At 31.6% G+C, this 21,388-nt stretch overlaps 1 protein-coding gene and 1 long non-coding RNA gene across 4 annotated transcripts in view; one reads left to right on the top strand and one right to left on the bottom strand.

The window, feature by feature from the left end:
• The window catches only part of LOC107441771 (protein tiptop), a 409,272-nt gene extending 399,463 nt beyond the window's left edge, over nucleotides 1–9,809 (top strand). For all 3 annotated transcript variants that reach the window (XM_016055156.4, XM_016055163.4, XM_016055147.4), the window contains exon 2: nucleotides 2,081–9,809. In XM_016055156.4, the coding sequence (XP_015910642.1) occupies nucleotides 2,081–5,523 (3,443 nt within the window). In that variant the 3' untranslated portion in view covers nucleotides 5,524–9,809. The remainder of the gene's footprint in view (nucleotides 1–2,080) is intronic.
• Nucleotides 9,810–10,170: 361 nt separating this feature from the next.
• The window catches only part of LOC122270441 (uncharacterized), a 75,849-nt gene continuing 64,631 nt past the window's right edge, over nucleotides 10,171–21,388 (bottom strand). The window contains exon 4 of the long non-coding RNA XR_015435340.1: nucleotides 10,171–10,710. This is a non-coding gene — a long non-coding RNA (uncharacterized LOC122270441). The remainder of the gene's footprint in view (nucleotides 10,711–21,388) is intronic.

Raw genomic sequence — 21,388 nt, 5'->3', positions numbered from 1 at the left:
TAAGCTTAATTTAAATTTCTTTAAAACCGCGTTCTTTTTATACCTTTTATTTTTTTCCTATTTTGTCTTAAAAATTGAAAGATTTCTTTCTCTCTTTTTTTTTTATGTTACCAGAATTTTTTTTTATTGAACATAAAAGAGCTGCTTTCAAATAATCTTGTAAGTCAAAGCGGATTTTTAAAATTTGAATGGTTGGAAAAAAAAGGGAACTTTTTCATCTCAATTTAGACATTATTCTTAAACTGTGACAGTCCACCCTATTTAAAGTTGACATTATATTCTGCAAATGAGATCACATCAGCCTAAATGATACGCGGAGAGAGACCTTTGAGATTTCATTTGAGATATCCGCCCCTTTTAAAGCGTCATTATCCCATTAAATATAATATTCCAAATCCCTACGCTTTAGAGAGTGTGTGACATCAGGTCTAATTCTCGCTTTTTGCCCTAAAAAAACTTAAGAACACAAAAAAAAAACCGTAACAACTTGTTTTGCATTTTCGATTAATAGCTGTATTAAAGAAATATGAATGTCATTGTTTCTTGTTATGTTTTTTATTTGTAAAAAAACACCTTGAAAATTGGCTTAATGTCGCTTTTGCCAAAATAGGCTTATTTTTCTGACATAGAAATATATGCGTTCTTTTTGAAGTCCGCTAGTAAAAAGTGTCTCAAAAAATTACTTTGTCATCATACGTTAACTTGTAAATTAAGATAATTTTTTTTTTGTTTTTTTTTTTTTTTTGTATGTGTACATAGATTCATGTTTAGAATGTTTTTGGACATTTTCGTGTAATCTGTTTAAAGTATGGCATTTCTTTTGAAGCGGGGAAAAAAAGGGAATGTTTTTACACATTAGGTTGTGTGTTATTATTTATTAATACGTGAAATTATTTATTTCGTTTTAAGTTTTTGACAAAAGTCCCTTATCCTATTTTGTTAAAAATACGAAGAAGAAAAAATTATTTTTAAAATTATTTTTTTGTAGTTGAGATTTTGAATTATTAAAAATTAGAAAAAGATTGATGTCATATGTTTTTTTTTTATATTGCATAGACATTCAAGACTGGAATATTGACATTAATTTATAGTACAATGCACTTGAGAAAAGCTTGATATGCTACTTTAGCCCTCAGGGTCTGATTATAAATAACTTGCACTTAAAACCGAATTCTAGGTTCACCAGGGACTGAATATGAAAACCGAATTCTAATTATGTTATTCATATAAATATAGCATGAGGATAGAAACTGAAAATTTGTTCATTAGTGTAATTAATTATAAATTCAACTAATAATGTTTCAAAAATTGTAGTTTGGGTTATGAATGAACTGAATTTCGTTACAAGCGTTTAGAGTGCTCTCTTACATTGTGCTTAAGGCTCAGTATGCAGTAAACATTGATTAATCAGAAAATGAATTTAAAAAAACTGTTAAATTGAGTTTCATTACTAACGTTTAGAGTGCTCTCTTACATTGTGCTTAAGGCTCAGTTTACAATAAACATTAATTAATCAGAAAATGAATTTAAAAAAAACTGTTAAATTTAATTTCATTACAAACGTTTTGAGTGCTCTCTTACATTGTGCTTATGGCTCAGTATGCAATAAACATTAATTAATCAGAAAATGAATTTTAAAAAAACTGTTAAATTTAGTTTCATTACAAACGTTTTGAGTGCTCTCTTACATTGTGCTTATGGCTCAGTATGCAATAAACATTAATTAATCAGAAAATGAATTTTAAAAAAACTGTTAAATTTAGTTTCATTACAAACGTTTAATGCGTTCTCTGACAGTATGCCCAAGACTCACTAGGCTTGTGTATTTATAAGAATCTGTTAATCCTTAACTAATGGATATATCACTTATTTATTTATTACATTTTGTTTTCAAGTAAATACAGATTCCACAACCCTGAAATTCCTGATAATTTTTCCTATTATTCTTTTGCTGCATGAAGATGTTTATTTGTCAAGTAGCTAGTTTATAGAAAAACACATGTTAACTTTTTAACTTAACATGTTAACTAACGATATTAACTTTTTAAACGTACATTAATTGCTCATATTTTATTTTTAGGGGAAGATGGTGAGCCTGGGAAAGAGGGCAAAAGCTCTGAAGACCACTCAGACACTGCTTCTGTTGATGGTGATGACGCGAATGAGCAGCACTTAGACAATAATAGTAATTCTTCTCACTCCAGTCGTAGTTCAACTCCTGAGCTACCACCTCCAGCGTCTCCACTTCTTCTACCTCCACCACCACCTCCACCTCTCTTAAAAGAGGATCGAGAGATGGAATTATTAAACAAAGCCTCATCAGTAATGGACATATCAAGAAACGCGGTCCCTAACCCTGAGCTTATACAGACCGCAGACGAAGATGATGACGATGCTGACGAGGACATGGCCTCGAGTGTGGCCACAGAAGACGAAACACCTCTCGATTTTAGTGTAAAGCGAAGCACTGAAGACGAGAGTACGGATGATGACCGGTCAATAACACCAAATGGACTCAACCCACCTTCCATATCTCAGGACGGTCCCCTCGATCTGTCTGTGCCTCGGAGACGGAGTAGCAGAAGTGGGGGTCACTTCGAACATCCAAGGCAAGCTAAAATGGCCAAGTTGGACTCTGCTCTATCTGTGCCCAGCAGTCCTTGGGGTTATAATGCTCCGAAGCATTTACCCAAGACAATGGTCAAAGCAGCAGTGGTTGAGGTTCCCATGTGGAATGGTAAAGTAAAGTCTGATAAGCGTGATAAAAGCTATCATCACTCTGTATCATCCTCCAAACATTCTTCGCTCAACAGATCTAGTGCTTATAATCCTGTAATGCATAAAAATGCGAGCCCACCTTTAGACTCTTTAAAAGTGAGCAATAAAAGTTCTAAAAATGATCCCTTCAGGCCTGCAGGGAGACAAAATCCTTGGCAAAGTCAATGGATGAGTCGTAGTAGTGAGCAGACTAGGGACGTATTCACATGTGTGTGGTGTAAAGAAGCATTTCGAAGCTTAGCTGAAATGACAGTGCATATGAAACAATCACCTCGATGTGGTATGGCTGGCATGCAAAATACCCTTCCCGCAACATCCCCCACTTCAACGTCTTCAATGAATCATCAAGCAAATCTTCACCAATCCCCATTACCCGCTAAATGTTCCACTTCATCTGCATCATCAGCTGGGCCAGCAGCAAATGCTGTCATAAAAGAAAACGTTTCTCTTCCAAGGAAGCTTGTTAGAGGACAAGATGTTTGGCTAGGTAAGGGGGCAGAACAAACTAGACAAATACTGAAGTGTATGTGGTGCGGACAGTCTTTCAAAACTCTTGCAGACATGACTACACATATGCGTGTAACCCAGCATTATACGAATATCATCAGTCAAGAGCAAATAATATCTTGGCGAACACCTGAAGACAAAATGGCAGCTCAATCTCAAGTAAATGCGGTTCTCACTTGCAAAGTGTGTGACCAAGCATTTGGTAGTCTTAAGGAACTAAGTTATCATATGGTTAAAAATTCTCACTATAAGGAACATATTTTGCGCTCAATAACTGAGGGTGGAGGTAGACGTAGGCAGACTAGGGAAAGGAGGAAAAAATCTCTTCCTGTTAGAAAGCTTTTAGAATTAGAGAGGATGGAGTTGAACAAGCAAAATCCTACCAGTACAAACGATCTCATTACTCAGGCGAAGAATGAGGTTGTTGATGGTAAAATATCGTGTGAAGAATGCACCGAAAAAGTAGATGCCAAAGACTTTGTACAGCACATTAAGAACTGCGCTCAGGGATCTAGATCTCAACACTCTGTGAAGTCTTCACCTGGCTCAGAAGGAGCTAAATCCATGAGTGAAAACAATTTAGACACTCCCACCACATCAGGAGCTGTGCAAAGTTCTTCACCCGTTACATCCCAGGATCTTCCATCTGAAGAAGGAAGTAAAACACCAGGTGGTCAAATTCTTCCTCAAGAAGATAGTATGTGTGATAGCGTTGAAAGTACTGGTAGTACGTCTGTTTTAAATGCAATCGAGAAACTAATTGAAAAAAGTTTTGAAAGTAAGGGTCGACGAAATACTGTTTCTACAGGAATTTTGCAGCGGTTGGGTATTGATGAAGAAGTATATCCACCATGGCATCCATCTAGTTCACCCAGTGCTTTCGGGGCTTTACGCAGCTCATTAGATTTTCAGAGAAAATCTACATCTCCCTTAGGAAGGATGCACGATTTTAAGATGGAAATGGCTGACTTTTCTGGTTCTGAAAGTCGAAGTAGAAGTTCCTCTACCTCTGAGAAACATCCTAGTTTTGACGAACATTTAAGACTAACTTTTGGGCTTTCAGCAAAAGATGTAATGAATCGGGTATCCACTCCTAGTAGTGCTTCTCAATCTTGCTCACCTGTTCATTTTCAGCCAGAATCTCCTGCTGAAGATCGAAATGCAGTTTTCTTAACCAAAGAGATCACAAATTCCAATATAGCGTCTACTTCTCAAGTTGTTAGTAATGCGTCACCTAAAACCCGATCTACAACTCCTTCATCTGATCGAGAAATTCCAGAAAAGAATTCAGCCAAAGAAAATGAGCAAATGGAGAAATCCAAGGAAACTACAGAAAAAGAAGTTGAAGTTAAGGTTAAAGAAGAGCCAGAAGACAGAGCTTCTGACGACGAAAAGCCAATGGACTGCAGTAGCGCAATATCGCCTAAGAGTGAAGACAGGCGAACGCCTTTATCTAGAAGCTCGAGTGTCGAGCCCGAAATAGCTTTACCTACTAGTCCTTCAGCAATAAAAAGTGAAATGTCTCCAAACAAACACTCGAAAAGCATTCCGAAAAAGAAACGAAATCATGAAGTCCACCGAAAATCACCGTCGTCGAGCAGTAAGCGACGTTCTCATTCTCATCGTCGAAAAGACTCTGATACCGGCAATAACGAAGGTTGTGATAGTGTTCTTGGCTCACCTTTATCAGCTCATAGTTCTGACGTGACTTCACCCCGTCAGAAGTCACACAATGACTCTGCAGCCGGTGACCATCCTCTCAAAGAACTCCAAAAGTTGCTAGACAAAACCGACGCTCACCTCTCTCGACCAAATTTGCCTGCAACTCCTGGTTCCATCCTGGCTTTCAGTTGGGCATGCAGCGAGGCTACAACGTCAGACTCTTTAATGAAGTGCGCCTTTTGCGACACTCACTTCATATCCAAAGGTGCGTACAGGCACCATTTAAGCAAAATGCACTTTGTGAAAGACGGTAGTCTGGCTGAGATAGCTGCAGCTTCTACTTGGAAGCCGCCACCTTCTTCCTCAGGTAACAAAAATTCTGCTGGAGCCAGTAATAGTAATGGCTGCAGTGGTTCTGGATCTGCCTCTGGCAGCCGGACAGGCAACAACGAGCCAGGACACCCAGCTTCTCCCCAAAAAGAACTTGTTGCTCCAGCACCAGCTGATGAAAGTCCCCATTCCAAATTTCTCAAATACACCGAACTCGCCAAACAACTATCGAGCAAATATGTGTGATTTTGTGCATAGACATAATTCATTAAGTGTAAAAAAATTGATAAAATGGTGCCTCCATTACAAATGCCAAGTTTTTCTCTTTTTATTGGGATTCTCTTGACGACCCAGTGATATGAACAACTGGTGCTGCTACCCTGTTTGTGTACATCCAGTTGATAAACAAATGCATGAGACATTGACACAGACGCACAATGTCTGCTGGAACCTCTGTACATAGTTATAAATACACACTCCTATACATAGATCTATAAATATTATAAATAATTACGTACGGAACTCGAGTCTTACAATCTCAGTCTTAATCACCGACAGGTTATACAATTATTGAATTCTTAATAAAAAAAATTCTTGGAAAAGTAAGCACTCGTTTTAGAAAGCTTTCTTTTTGGTATTCTTTATAAAAATTTTGATGGGAGATAATCGCCTCTCTATATTCCAACATAAAAAAGCAAGTTCTGCTCTCAGGTTATTGCCAATAACAATAAAGAAGCACATTTTAGCAATCTTTGATTTTTATTGGTGCATCTTCTAATAAGGTCTGCAGCCACAGCCTTATTGTGTTTGATTACCTATTGTGATATTGCAAATATTTTATTTTAATTTAAGCCACAATTTTTTTTTATTATTATTATAATTCCACTTGTTAATTTTCTCTTAATATCTGTTTTTTTTGTTTTGTTTGATATGCATTAATTTTTTTTAAAATTATTTTTATAGGTAATAGCAGCGATTTAATCAGAAGAAATTAAATTGATATTAATACTAAGGAGTATAGACAATTTTTAGTGGGATTTCTTATTCTTATCTAATCATAATCTCCAACCCAGCATTAATATTTGAGATAAGTTGTAAAACATACATTAATGTAGTTTTGGTATTTAATTATTACCAATGTTATGAGTTTTTACGAAACCTCAATTATGAAACAGTAATTCAATTTAAAATACCGCAAAATCCATCTTTCTAAAAATTATATTTTACTTATATTTTTTAAGCATACTTATATTTTCCTATAAGCCAATTAAATTTTTATCTTAATGGTAACTTGCATTACAATTTGCTAAATTTAGGATTTTAGATTTCGCGCTTTAAACAAATTAAAGTAAGGAAAAAATCGTTCTTGTGATTACTGGAGATATAAATGTTATTATTTTGTTAACTGTAAAATGTTTTTATGCAGTATGAGTGAGATACTATATTGATACATGACAATTCATTTTAATGTGCAAAAAATTCTAAAGTTCTCAGTTCTGATTATTTCAAAACAATATTTCTAATTATATTAAGTCACTTTTTTAATAACTATCAAACGAATTGAAAAAAAAAAATGCTTAAATGAAACTCTGCAAATCATATCTTATATTTTACAATTTTAATATCGTTTCAATATTGTATTTAGATTTGCGAGCTGTGCTCGACTAAATGTATGAAGATTTATTTATATGATTAGAATATGCAATTATTTAAATAAGATATTAATTTTAGGGATGTAATAAAAATTAACTTTTAACATAGAAGTTATAGTTCACAAAAAAAAAGAGTCTGATTATTTCCAATTACTTAAATTATTAAAATAAAACGTAAAATGTTAGTTAATAATGCTTATTTATATGTTTTCAAGTGTTAAATTTCTCAGATATATTGCATAGAAACATTATAGACTAATATTGTATCGTTAAATTTTGTCTCTTTGTTGCTCAATATGTGGTGATGTTACTCGACGTTTTCTCAGTATTTTGTTAATTTGAAATTGACGTTTCTTTAAATCTGAAAACGTAGATTGGGTAGTAACTTGGCTGAAAATGACATATTCTAAATTGTTCTTTTTTTTTCTTCTCTTCAATCGTTTGCCAAATAGACTCCTGACATCTGTCAGTTGTGCAACGTCAAGTTGTTAAACGACAACAAATAATAGAAATTCTGTGTTTTCAGAATTAGCAATGTTTTTAGTTTTATAATGCCTTGAGAATAATAAAACCATTCTAATTTTATTTCAATATAACTAGAATATTAATGAAATTCTTAGTTTTAAAAATCAAAATTAGTATCATTAAAGTTATCTTTTTTCTATCAAGAGCAAAATTTTTTATTTAATCATTTTAAAAATTCGTTGAAAAATTACAAAGTATAAGTGAGAATAATTTTAAAGTAATTATTAAACTATTTCTATTAAATAATTTTTTTTCACTTATGTTACTTTGAAATTATCTAGATTTAAAAACTGTGCTTTTTAAATTACTAAATATTCGTTAAATGGACTTGGGAGTTTTGCGAAATTGGAGTGTTACTGTAATACGAAAGACAGCAGGCACATACGCACTTTTCCCTTCATTTATATTTTAATAAAAAGTTATGAGTATTTCATTTAAGTTACGTTTGACATATATGAAAAAAATATAAAAATAAGCACATGTTTTAATTTATAGAATAAAAAATCTAATTATTAGTGCTTAAAAAAACAAAACTGATTTAAGTTCAGATTAAGTTTTTATTGTTTAAATATAAACTAGGACTGATAGCTCTGCAACCATCTTAATCTATATTTCAAAACTAAAATCAAACTCAAAATCTAACGTTTTAATCTACGTTATAGTTTAAAAGCTTAAGTTTTTTTTTATTACCCATTCTACGTTTTTGGCTTACAAGAATATTCAATGTATTTTAGGGGTTGATACTCAAATGTGATTGTGTTGTAAATTTGGTTGTGACAAAAATAATACTATGACTATTATATTTTAATTTATGGATGTTATTTAAAACCACACATTAAAACATTCCGTTTAAATGTTCTCAAAAAGTTGTGATGTCATTTATGTGAAATGTCTTTTTAAAAAAATGTGATTATTTTTTCTGTCATAAGTAACGTGCTTTTAAATTTAATTCTAGCGTCATTCTCCTTAAACGTCTTTTGTTTGTTTAGAGATTTTATTTGTAAATGCTAATTGGCTGGCAGAAATATATTTTGTTTGATTATTTTATTATATATAGACTTAAAAAAAAAAAGTAAATACATATCTTCAAAGTAGAAAATAAATGTACAGTTTTTTAAAATTCGTTTGTTGATTGCATTGGAGCATAACACACCTCACCTTCGCTGTGTACAATATTTTAAATTTGTCTATTTTTTCATTCGAATTTTAATTTCACATAAATTATGTACTATTTTAACTACATGTGTTTTATCTCATGTTGTCAATAGTTCAGTTATAGCTAACTGACAGAAGGAAGAAAAAAAAATTGTGATTTCGTATCTTGCACTTAGTGTGTCAAATTTGTTTTCCGGCAAATTATTTGTTGGAATGCTAACATGGAACAGTGAACTAATGTTTAAAAGCTACTCTCAGGATATAATGTTTTGTGTGCTCTTGAAAAATATCCCGTCATCCTTTTCGCCAGTACTTAAATGTTCAAGTATATGAAGAAAGACTCTCTGACGTTTACGACGTGAAAGTATGCAATTTTTCCTTAACTTTTTTTAATAACATGAAAAGTGACGCTTGGATATTCCTAATTAAGTTGAAATTTTAAAAAGTTCACTGAATTACAAATACTTTTTAAATATTCTGGTAAGTTTTTAAATGTGAAAGATTTTTCTTTTTAAAATCTAAATTTTTTTAAAAAATGAAAAAAAAAATTTTTTTTGCAAAGAAAAATAAAAAATTTTATTTTCTGCATTTTGGAAAGGAAAAATCTAATTTTTATTTTAAAGAAGAAATTTTTAATTTCTCCATTGTTTGGAAACTGGAACCTATGTGTTCTTTTATTTGAAAAAAAAAAAGAAATTTAAAGCCTTAGTTTTAAAGAAAAATTTCTTAATTCCCTTAATTTTAGTAAAAAGCTAAATTTTTATTAATTCTAGAGAAAAAAAAATCTAAATTCTCTCTAATCATTATTTGAATCTGTGGGGGTGTTATTTTCAACCTTATCAGTGTCACTTTTCAATTCTATTTTCATAAGTTACATTTCAAATACTAAAAATGAGCCAAATTCATGTGAGCTGGTCCTCTTAATGAATCCGTTGGTTTTATTATTTTATCCACTTAAAAGTTTGTTGTTGTGCAATGATAGGCGTCCAAGAGTCTTTCCAAGTAAATACCCCATATTCTATATTTTTTTTCTGAGTTTATTGGGTGTGTTCTGAGGAGTGCTTCCATTGCATATTGTCACTTGTATATACATTCATGATTCGTTATCAAATGTACATCTTTATATTGTTATTATTTATTATTAAGGTCTATCATCAATTTTCATACCGGAAGATCTATTAAAGAGGCTGTTTCCCGCTCCTCAAGAGAATATGTTTTATTTCTTACTTCCATTACACATGCATTTCACTCTTAAATCTACACTACAGTTGTACTACGTTTTTAATTAACTCGCTTTCTTTGATTGCAAAATTCTACTCATTTAGAATTTTGCAATCACCTAAACCTCCGATGATCAACACCTCCTAGAAGAGAGAAAGCCTCTACACGGATCAATTTAGTAGTCCGACGTAACGAACATAAACTGCGCGGTAAGCGCAATTACGAGAGATCCCTTGCAACAATTATATCTTGACCCCAGTTGGGCTCTAAATTGGCTCAATATAGGTCCTATATGAACCTGCTCCGAGGGATCAATATTGGAATGTCTAGAGTTTTTAATATTGGTTCTATGTAATGTCAATATGGACTTATATTGGCTGAATAATGATTATAAAATATCGGGTGTATCGGACAATTCTATATAGGGCCCATATTGGGAAAATATAGGGCCTTTCAACCCTTATTGTACCAAGATTCATGAATGTTGACCCAGTGAGGGCCCAAGTTTTTTTTGCTGCTAGGGACGTCAAAACATCTGTACTACTAAACTGCGCAGTGAGGGAAAGATAATGGTGTCACAACGTTCGGATTTCTAGTTTGAGGTAACAAGTGCGCTGGCTTTCTTTCTCCTATGAAGAGTTGGCTGGATGACATAGCAAATTTGAGTCTTTTTATTACAAACAGAATTTGTCACAATTTTTATCGCTAAATAGATTTTTACGCTAAACAAAACTATGAACACTTTTCGAAATGACTATGGCTTTCATATTTCTATTAGAATTATATACCTAAGGCTGATTCGCAGGCGAATGGTGCAGGTAAAGTTTGACGCCAATCGAAGTTTCAACTACTTCCCGAAATAAATTGACAGACACAAAACCTAAAAGTAAATTTTCATAACGTTTTCAAGTAGATTAAAAAGAAAATTCATTTTATTTTCATCAAGCATGATGAATTGTACGACGCATCACTTAATTGATCAAAAGTGATGCTTAATACGTTTTTATGCCTGAAAAAAATAAAATTCTGTTTTTCTATGTTCTTGGAAACATAGTTTTTAACGTTTTTTTTTTTCAGATATTAAAATCAATTGTGAAATAAATTGGAAAATTACTTTATAATAATCTTGACGGATAAGTTTGCTTAAAAAATGTCAGAAACTACCACAAAATTAAAAAATTCCAGAAAATAATGTATATTATATTCATTAAACTATTTACTGACTACAAATAAATTAATTAAGAAGTGAGGTAAATACTTTTTCTGCACATTGTAAATCCATACAACCACTTTATTTAAATTTATTTTATGTGACTAGAGAATGAAATAAGCTACCATAATCAATCGTACACGATGCTGTTATTAAAATTAACAGATAACTTAACAATCATTGCTTATGTATAAAAAATTTGGTGTATTTTTTTAAAAAACAATTCCTAAATTGAGACACAGAATCTGGATTAAACTATTAATCGTTATTATTTACACAGTTATGGTATCTTGATATTTTGTTGAAAAATCTGGTTGTAAAAAAAAAAATGGATTAATTTTACGGAACTGGACTTTCTTAAGAGGTTCTTTACAGTAGTCTTTTAAAATGTTGACACGAGGTAAAAATTTAAAAGCTCATGATGGAAATAAGTGCTTATCATTTTCATATATGACGGTGAATTTTTTTTTAACTTTTGAAATTTGCCTGTACTAAGATCGTAGCGAAATCCATCCCGTTGCAAAAATCACCTGCATTTTGCAATGTGACAAGCTAATTGCAAACGTTTCAGTATATTTAAATCTGTCTGAAAATTTTTGGCTTATTACAATCAGCCTTTAAACTAATTTGCGAAGAATCTGTCAAACTGAATTTGCTTAAGCTTCTTTCTAGAAATCTTTAAACAAAGCTACTTACGGTGAGCTTTAAGTACTCTGGGTCTACAACAGGCAATTTTATTTTTTAGAAATTTACATTTAAAAAAAAATTCCTGGGCTTTACAATCCTTATATTCAGGACTAATGTCTATGGCAGAATAAAAGTAAAATTTATTATTTATTTGCTACTTTTTTAAAAGAAGTATACATGATTTTCGTCAGGGCAATTGCTCTTAACGTTTCCACAATACTAAACTAATATTGAACCTCAGGCAATTTTAACAACTGTGATGATTCTGAAGAAGTGAATCAAATTTTTAACAACCTCGCCTGTGTTTCAAATATGCCGTGCAACGAGCATTGTATGATGGATTCGTCATCCTCTAACATAGATCCATGCGATTCATCAATACCAGGAAACGAGACCGGGGCGTCTTCTGGCAATTATGCTGCCCAAGCCCCACTGAAGTATGACAGTATACGCAGAGGGTGGTGTCTAGATATTCGGACTGTCAGCAACCCAAAGATGGACTGACAGTTTCGGGTAAAAGAAGATGTAGAGGCCCATCAAACAATCCATCATAATCATCAGTTGACAAGAACAAAAGAAGAGAGAGAGAAAAAAAAATGGCGAAATGCGTGGGTTGTCCTGAGCTTAGAATTTTGAAATTCTTTTGGGTTTGGCTCAAGAACACGCGAAAAGGCAATTAATAGTTCAATTGCATTTGGTTCTGTCATTCTGATTGTGGGTATACCGTGTTTACAGAGATTACGACGTCTTCTTTGGAAGTTTTCGTTTTGTTTTCGACAAAACCGCCACAATTACCATCATGGGAGTGATTGCAGGTGTCGTTGAAGGGCTTGTTTTGTTTCATGCGGAAATGGAGTTGTCTTAATTTTACTCAGTTTTAGACAATCGTGGTTGGAAATGTTTTTAACACATGCCACCTTTAAATCTCCACCCTCACTTATTTATCATCGTAAAATAGTTTAGTTTGATTTTAGTGCTTTATACATAATTAAAAATTCGTTCATGCTAAGTTTATTTTCGTTTACAATTCTTACTAGTTTTCTTTTTTTTTTTTTTTAATTTTTACCAAAAATGTATTATTGTTTAAAAATAAGCATCTTCTTTATCGAATAATTACTGTAGAGAAAAAAAAAAAGGAATATTATTCCCGTTTATGCACTATTTCGAAGAAAACATTTTAACAGAGTTTTGGAACCAAATGTGTTGTTATAAAAAATTTTGATACGAAGTTATTATATTTTATTTCCTATTCCATTGCATCGTTGAGTGACTGATTTTTGTGGAAACGCACCTAGGTTGCTCATAATTCTTCGCAATTCATAATTTATAAATCTACCAGATGAAAAATCTTTGTAACATTATTGCTTGATCTTTCGATTGAGATTTGGCATTTTATTTCATACAGATATTTTTTTTTTTCAAAAATGCACTTGTCTTTGAAGCTTAAGTTTTTTCTCCTCCGATTTTTCTCACTTGCATTTAAGTTTCCTATCATTTTCAGCTGTTTTTTCACCTATGTTTTCATTAATTCATCAACCTTAAATGCGTCTAAATATGCTTCATACAAATAAGTACCATTAGAATTCAGAGCCAAATGTAAGAAAATGAAACTAAGTTCTCGGATTTTATTTCCAGTTTCATTGTATCGTTGAATGACTGATTTGTGAGGAAACGTACCTCTTTGTAATTCAATATTTACGAACCCAGACATTTAAAATACTATTTTTATAACTTTATTATTTAATCTTGTCATTTAATACCGATATATTTTTTTTCTTCAAAAATGTATTAATTTTTGTAGTTTTATAGGTTTAATCACGTGTTTTCTTTCTCGTACATTAGTTTCCTATAATTTTCAGTACATTTTTCACCTTTTTTTCTTCATAATTCATCAATGCTAAATGTGCCAGTATAAAGCACCTTCCGAAGTTCTCGGATTTTATCTCCAGTTTCATTGTATCGTTGAATGACTGATTTGTGAGGAAACGTACCTATTCGTAATTCATTATTTACGAACCCAGACAGTTAAAATACTATTTTTATAACTTTATTATTTAATCTTGCATTTAATACCGATATATTTTTTTTTCTTCAAAAATGTATTAATTTGTGTAGTTTTATAGGTTTAATCACGTGTTTTCTTTCTCGTACAGTAGTTTCCTATAATTTTCAGTACATTTTTCACCTTTTTTTCTTCTTAATTCCTCAATGTTAAATGTGCCAGTATAAAGCACCTTCCGAAGTTCTCGGATTTTATCTCCAGTTTCATTGTATCGTCGAATGACTGATTTGTGAGGAAACGTACCTCTTCGTAATTCAATATATACGAACAGTTAAAATACTATTTTTATAACTTTATTATTTAATCTTGTCATTTAATACCGATATATTTTTTTTTCTTCAAAAATGTATTAATTTTTGTAGTTTTATAGGTTTAATCACGTGTTTTCTTTCTCGTACATTAGTTTCCTATAATTTTCAGTACATTTTTCACCTTTTTTTCTTCTTAATTCATCAATGCTAAATGTGCCAGTATAAAGCACCTTCCGAAGTTCTCGGATTTTATCTCCAGTTTCATTGTATCGTTGAATGACTGATTTGTGAGGAAACGTACCTATTCGTAATTCAATATTTACGAACAGTTAAAATACTATTTTTATAACTTTATTATTTAATCTTTCGATTGAAATTTGTCATTTAATGCGATATTTTTTTTCCTTCAAAAATGTATTAATTTGTGTAGTTTTATAGGTTTAATCATGTGTTTTCTTTCTCGTACTTTAGTTTCCTATAATTTTCAGTAGATTTTTCTTCTTAATTCATCAATGTTAAATTCGCCAGTATAAAGCACCTTTCGAATTTGGAGCTAAATGCGTGAAAATCAAATCTTTTGACACGAATCTTCAGATTTTATTTCTTGCTTCCACTGAACCGTTGGGTGAGTGATTTGTAGGGAAACGTACCTTTGTTATAATTCTCCGTAATTCAATGTTTTCGGAGCTGCTAGATAAAGTGTCAAAACTTATCAGAAAGCAATCACCGTCTGTCTCTAAGGATGAACGATACAATGTTTGCATAGTCTCCTCAAAGATAAACAAATCACACGAAAATTTGACATTGTATTCAAGTATTTCAGTCAAACCGGTGCCATCGATTCCTCCCCTGCCGGGTTGTAAAGATTGTCAATTATCTTTTGACTGAAATAGTTTGAATCGAACATTATCATTCCAAAAGTAGAATGAAAAATTATTTCTGGTTTCTTATCGTAAACAGCAGTGTTTTATTGTAAAAGATAATTTATTTTTTTATCTGCTTCGCGTGTTTATTCTTTAAGTATTTTTAAATTCACGAATACCGTCATTCGTGGCTGCTTAAACCATTTTTCAGTTTAAGGCATCTGCTATTACAAGATCATTTTACTTTAGATGTTAATTCGCTTAAAACTTCTGTCTACAGTTGCAATATATGTTTATATGTATGAAATTTTCTACAATATGTGTTTAAAAGTGGCTTAAGTTATTCCTCAATAAAGACAGGGCCGGATTAAGCATGCGCGGGGCCCTAGACCATTCAAATTTTTGGGGCCCTTAGATTAAATTTTTTCTCTCGTATATTTTTTATTTATTCGAATATAAAAGTATTTATATATCTTTTCATTTAAGAAAGCATATTTAAAATAAATAATAATAAATTAAATTTTACTTTATTTTGTTAAATTAGAGCTAAAAAATAATCATTTTGAAAAAAATTTGAAATTTATTAACACTTTACAAAATCAACGCTACTATAAAATAGATATTCAAAAATCTTTTTTTCTGCTCTTGCTCAGTTGAGGCACTAAGTAACTTCTTTTTCATTTGAAACGTCTCAATAATAAACGTCTCAACATTTAATTCTTTGCTTCTTGTTTAAACAAGTCTCAGCTCACTATACTGCCTTCAATTTTTTCGCTCGCAAATGAAAATGACAAATTTGTACTTAAAAAGCATTGATAAATCTTATAATACGTAAACTTTAAAAATACTTATAAATAATAACTAAACTAAGTAATAAATAAATATGTAAAAAAAGTATGTAATAATTATGTAAAAAAAAATTATAGTATTTTATTAATATTTATTTGAAATTTATTTTTTTTTAAAAAAATCATTGTTTTTCTTAATTTTTTAAAATTTATTTTAAAAATTTTTTTTAAGAGGGCCCCTAAGCATTGGGGGCCCTAGGCCATGGCCTATAATGGGTAATCTAGCCCTGAATATTGGGTAACTAACAATTCATTGTTAGTTACAAACTAATGAATTGTTAGTAACTAACAATTCATTTGGCGATATGATAACAAAAGGCTAAAATAAATGTTTAGAAACTGCTTAACATATTTAATAGTTAAAATGTATAATAATTTTTTTAGAAATAACAAGACCTTAAAAAAATATAGAAAGAAAATCGAACTGCAAATACAGTGCCTGCTGTTTAATGTGATTGCTTTGGTACTTAGAAGGTTTTGATTTTATTAAGCGGTTGATTCAACTCACCAAATATTTACTAATATAAGAAAAAAAATGAGATAATATTAAAAATTAGATAGTATTTACTTATTTTATATATACACAATCGGATTGCTTTAGGCAAATTTATAGAGTTCAATTGTCAATTAGAAATCCTAATTAAAGAAAGCGTAACTATTTTAATTTACACCTTCTGTTAATAAGTTTAGAGATAAACAAATTAAAGAAAAGCGTTACTATTTTAATTTACACCTTCTGTTAATAAGGTTAGAGATAACCAAATTAAAGAAAGGCGTTACTATTTTAATTTACCCCTTCTGTTAATAAGGTTAGAGATAACCAAATTAAAGAAAAGCGTTACTATTTTAATTTACACCTTCTGTTAATAAGCTTAGAGATAACCAAATTAAAGTCAACGCTTTTGCTGTTTATCCGATTTTGAAAAACGTCACGGTTTCCCCAAATTCTAACGCTAATGCTGTAGAAACAATTTAGATGCTTCAAGCATGCATTCTCACAAAAATTTGTACAACGTAGTGTCGTAAACTATGATTCGGTGCAAATCTACTAGAACCTAAATGAGGTGTTAAATTGAATAAGGAACCGCTTAAGATGAAATGTAGTATTGAATAATTAAATTTTAGAAGTAGGATATTATGGTTCTACTATATTGAGATTGCAGCAAATGTAAAATATATTATGGTTCAACTTAGTACTATACTAAGGTTGTAGCAAATTTGATCGATGTGGTTCCACTTAGCATTATATTTAGGTTTAAGTGAATTTCAAGGATATTATGTTTCATTTTTACTCTATATTAAGGTTACAGCAAATTTTAACGCTATCATGGTTCAACTTAGCACTGCATTAAGGTTGCAGTAAACTTAAGCAATATTATAATTCAAGTTACAGAAAATTTTAACTATATTATGATTCAACGTGCATCAAATTTTCTAGGAGTTTTAGTTCAATTGCAAGAAACCTTTTCAATGAAAAAAAAAGCAGTTCTTAAATGCATTTAGGTGTGTTCCATTATAATTATTTCGATTATGTCAAAATTAACAGACATACTCTTTACCAGTCAAGAAGGACCTACCATATCGACGTAAGGTTGTTAATTCACGCCGTCTATGTAGATAAGTATGTTTTATTATATAAACGATCTAATAATATTTTGTTTTAAACTATTCTTTTTTTATCAGTGATTAGAAATCTAAACATTATTTTCAGTCCAACTTATAAAACGTTTACAAAAGATTCATACCTGACAAACAATAAGGATTTAGTGTGGAGAGAGTAGCACTGTTCTGTTTTGTTTCGATAACCTCTGCTATCTGGGTAAAATCGGATACTATCAGGTCTTGCCCCTTCCCCTTGATGTGAGTCTATGCTGGGCCCATGAAAGCTGCAGTGCAGCAGAGGAAGAAGATTGCTACATTGCATAAATAAAAAGCAAAATAATGTGTTGTTGTTTCTAATGTCACTTGCCACACTAGCAAGCCTGCTTGATGAAATCGAGAAAATTTAAGTCAGAGGGTGAGTTTCTTGGTTTTCAATGGCGCTATCTATGGCCAAGAATTCGTCTTCAGTCACACACAAAAAAAGTCAGTCACACACCCGTTTATAGGGCGGTCCCTTTCATGCATCCATTCATTCATTCACAGATCGTAATTTTTGACCTGGATCAGAGAACGATCGATCTCCAGTCCAGTATCCCCAGAGGTATTGATTTGTTATGGGAACATAGAGGACTTTGCGACTCGACAGATTTAACTTGCATCAGTCACCATTTACTACACGAGGAGTCTTCGGCCGGCAGGGTTTGAACCCACGAACTCTCGGACATATGCCCAGCACCCAACCGACCAGGCTATCCCGGCTTAAATTACCATAAATAATAAGGTGTGCTATTCTTTTCACTGAAATTCTAGTATTTTTAAATTTTCCTTATAGTTAACGTGTGTATCCGGTTTAACTCCGTTAGTAGGGTAAGACCGGGTAATAAGACTTTTTTCTTAAAAAAAAAAAAAGTATTTTAAAAAAGTAGTACGTTTATGATTTTTCAGGAATGATTTATTGTACACAACCAAACAATGAATATCTTGATTAAATCGTTTTTATGATCGAAAAGTTCAGCTCCAACGCCTTCGAATCATAGCTACTCGGTCTTACCCCTCTTTCCCCTATATTTTAGTATTAAATATAATTTCGGGCACGTATTTTAAAAGTAATTACTACCATTTATCCGTATTCTGAATTCAATTCAAAATAAAAAAGATTATGCAAAAAATCAAGTTAAATAAATTTATTACTTGTTTACCACTCAAAAATAAATATATTTCGACAATTACAGTGGCAGTCAAAAGTATTCGTACAATGAATTTTGAAGTGCTCATCGCTTCATAGTATTTTATTAATTATACTACGTCATTAAACACAGATACCAGGCCTTGTATCCTTTATTTTTGAGCAATTTAATCAAAAGAAGTTTTCTTGTAAAACAATTGCAGAAAAAAAATATAAAAAATAGAAATTAGTGATCAAAACTTTTGTGTCAAAAGTATTCGTACACTTAAGAAATTTCCCTAAAATTATATAGTATATCACAGTTTAATACTTAGAAGGATACCCTTTCGCCTTAATTATTGCTTTCATTCGACTTGGCAGTGAATCTACCAACTTTTTTGTAATATCTGGTGTAATTGATGCCCATTCTTCTAATATGGCGGTTTTCAGCTGATTTTTATTTTTTACTCCTCGATTTTTGATTTTATCGTCTAAAATACTCCACAAATGCTCAATAGGATTCATGTCTGGTGATTGTGGAGGTGTGTTGAGTCTTTCGGGAGTGTTATATAATACCCAGAGCTTAGCATTATAAGCTGTATGCTTAGGGTCGTTGTCTTGTTGAAATATATAGTTAGTTTGAAGACCCATTTGTGAAGCGCTAATTACTTTTTAGAATGTCAATGTACTTTTTGTGATCCATAATCCCATCAATGATGTGCAATTTACCCACTCCATGTGCGCTCATACATCCCCAAACTAGAATGTTACCACCGCCATGCTTTACTGTCGCACTCAAATTTTTTGGTTGTAGCTCTGTATTCTTTTTACGCCACACAATTTGTCTGCCATCAGATCCAAACACGTTAAACTTGCTCTAATCCGAGAATATAACCCTGTTCCAGAAATCAGGATTTTTATTAACATGCTGTTTGGTGAAAGACATTCGTTTCTTTCTATTAACTTCCGACACAAAAAACTTTTTTCGAGATACTCGACCATGGAATCCTGATTCGTTAAAAGTGCGGCGTATAGTACTTACCGAGATCGAAATTCCCTGTTTGAGGAGTTCTGCTTTTACTGCCGGGGCACTCAATTTTGGATTTTTTTTAATCAATCTTACGAGTAAGCGTCTGTGCTTAATGCTGAGAATTTTTGGGCGTCCACTTCGTGGAATATTTTCAAGAGTATTGCGTTGGCAATGTCGATCTATAACACTCTGCACTGTAGATCGGGGTCTTCCAATAGCAAGTGATATCTTTCTTAAAGAGTTACAGTTATTATGTAGTTTCATTATCAGTTTTCTTTCAGCGAGAGAAGTTTCTTTTCCCTTCCGAGCCATCTAAATTTAAAGCTGTATGATTGACAACAAAAAATGCGAGTTTCAAGGCTAGTAAACATAAGAATGAAACAGATAAAGCGGTAAAAGTAAGAATAATATAAAATCTCGCCAAATATATTCCCACAAACGATATTTGACTCACAAATTGTCTTAATTTTATTATTTTACAACTTGAAAAGTGGATGTACGAATACTTTTGAAGCACGAGGTTTAGTGGTGAGATTCAAATTCTCACTCTATCGAGGAGCTCTTTATGACCAAATTAAAAAATTTCCTCTTAAAAATTCAAATCATTCATGCAACAACTTGAAAAACATTAAGATTTTTTGAAAATTTCAATTAATTTTTACGCAATTTGAATTTTTATTCACTTTTGAAGTTAGTAATTTAAGTGTACGAATACTTTTGACTGCCACTGTATATCAAACTGCAAACTTTTTGTGCTTTACGGAAAAATTTCTTCTAGTGGTAGCTAAGTTTATGTTTTAATGACTGATTCTTTGTTCATGCAAACGCCAATTTGTTAAGGTTTTTAAAATGTTTGCGAAATTACCAAAAGTTCTAAAAGCTTAGGTATTTAGTTGCTTATCATTCTATAAAATATTTTGCAGAAAGCACAGTGAAATCCAGAACACGTTGTTTCCCTCATATCCGCTATGATTAAAAGCTCTAAAAAAATTTCTGGAACAAACGAATGAACATTATTATTTATGATTTCTTTTCGACTTATTTCATTTCACATAAAAACAAGTTTTTGTCAAAAACGCGACAGAAAAGTTAAAGAGCTTTATTGATTTGGTTAGTATCAATATTGCAGCCGTAATAAAACTTTTTATTTGTTCTCTTCTCTGTGTTATGAGTGAGAAATAACAAAAGTAAAAGTCTGCTGTTGTTGTTTGTTCTTATTATTATTAAGACTCGAGTTAGAGTACTCATTCTGTATTTACATCTTTATTTAGAGGAATCGAAGAAAAAAAAAATCCAGTTAATATCATATTGACGTTTTGTTTAAACAAGTTTGTTCATAAGTAATTTGAGTTGGAATTGCATTCGACTCGAAACATGTTGGGTTATAGTTTATAATTTTCTCTTCTACTTCAATATTTGCTTAACCTTCAGTGTTTTTTCGAAAACAAGAGATTTACGAAACAGTACCTGGATGTTTTGAATAGATTTGTCACGCTTAGACATTAGTTCGATTATGAAGAAGGGAAAAAAGTATGTATCTAGATTTTAAGAGTTAAAATGATTATCTTTATTAATAATGTAGAAATTTACAAATTGGACCTTTTCATGTAGGGGAATATGGTTAAGATTAACCGCTAATTACAGCCAAGATATAACAGCTTAACAACAGAACCAGTACTAATTATAACAACGATGCTAATTATAATATAGTATTTATTAATTAATGCATATAAAAAATTGTCAGACTAAGTGTATGAAGTGTAAAAAAAATATAATCGGAATTATCAAATAAACAGTTAGATATTTAGCAGAACAATTAAACTGCAACTCTCAGAATTTA

Source organism: Parasteatoda tepidariorum, chromosome 1 (assembly GCF_982258835.1).
Source record: "Parasteatoda tepidariorum strain Cologne lab strain chromosome 1, Ptep-v5.0, whole genome shotgun sequence".
NCBI lineage: Eukaryota > Metazoa > Arthropoda > Arachnida > Araneae > Theridiidae > Parasteatoda > Parasteatoda tepidariorum.
The sequence above is the reverse complement of the archived record's forward strand: the minus strand, read 5'-3'. Positions and strand labels throughout refer to the sequence as shown.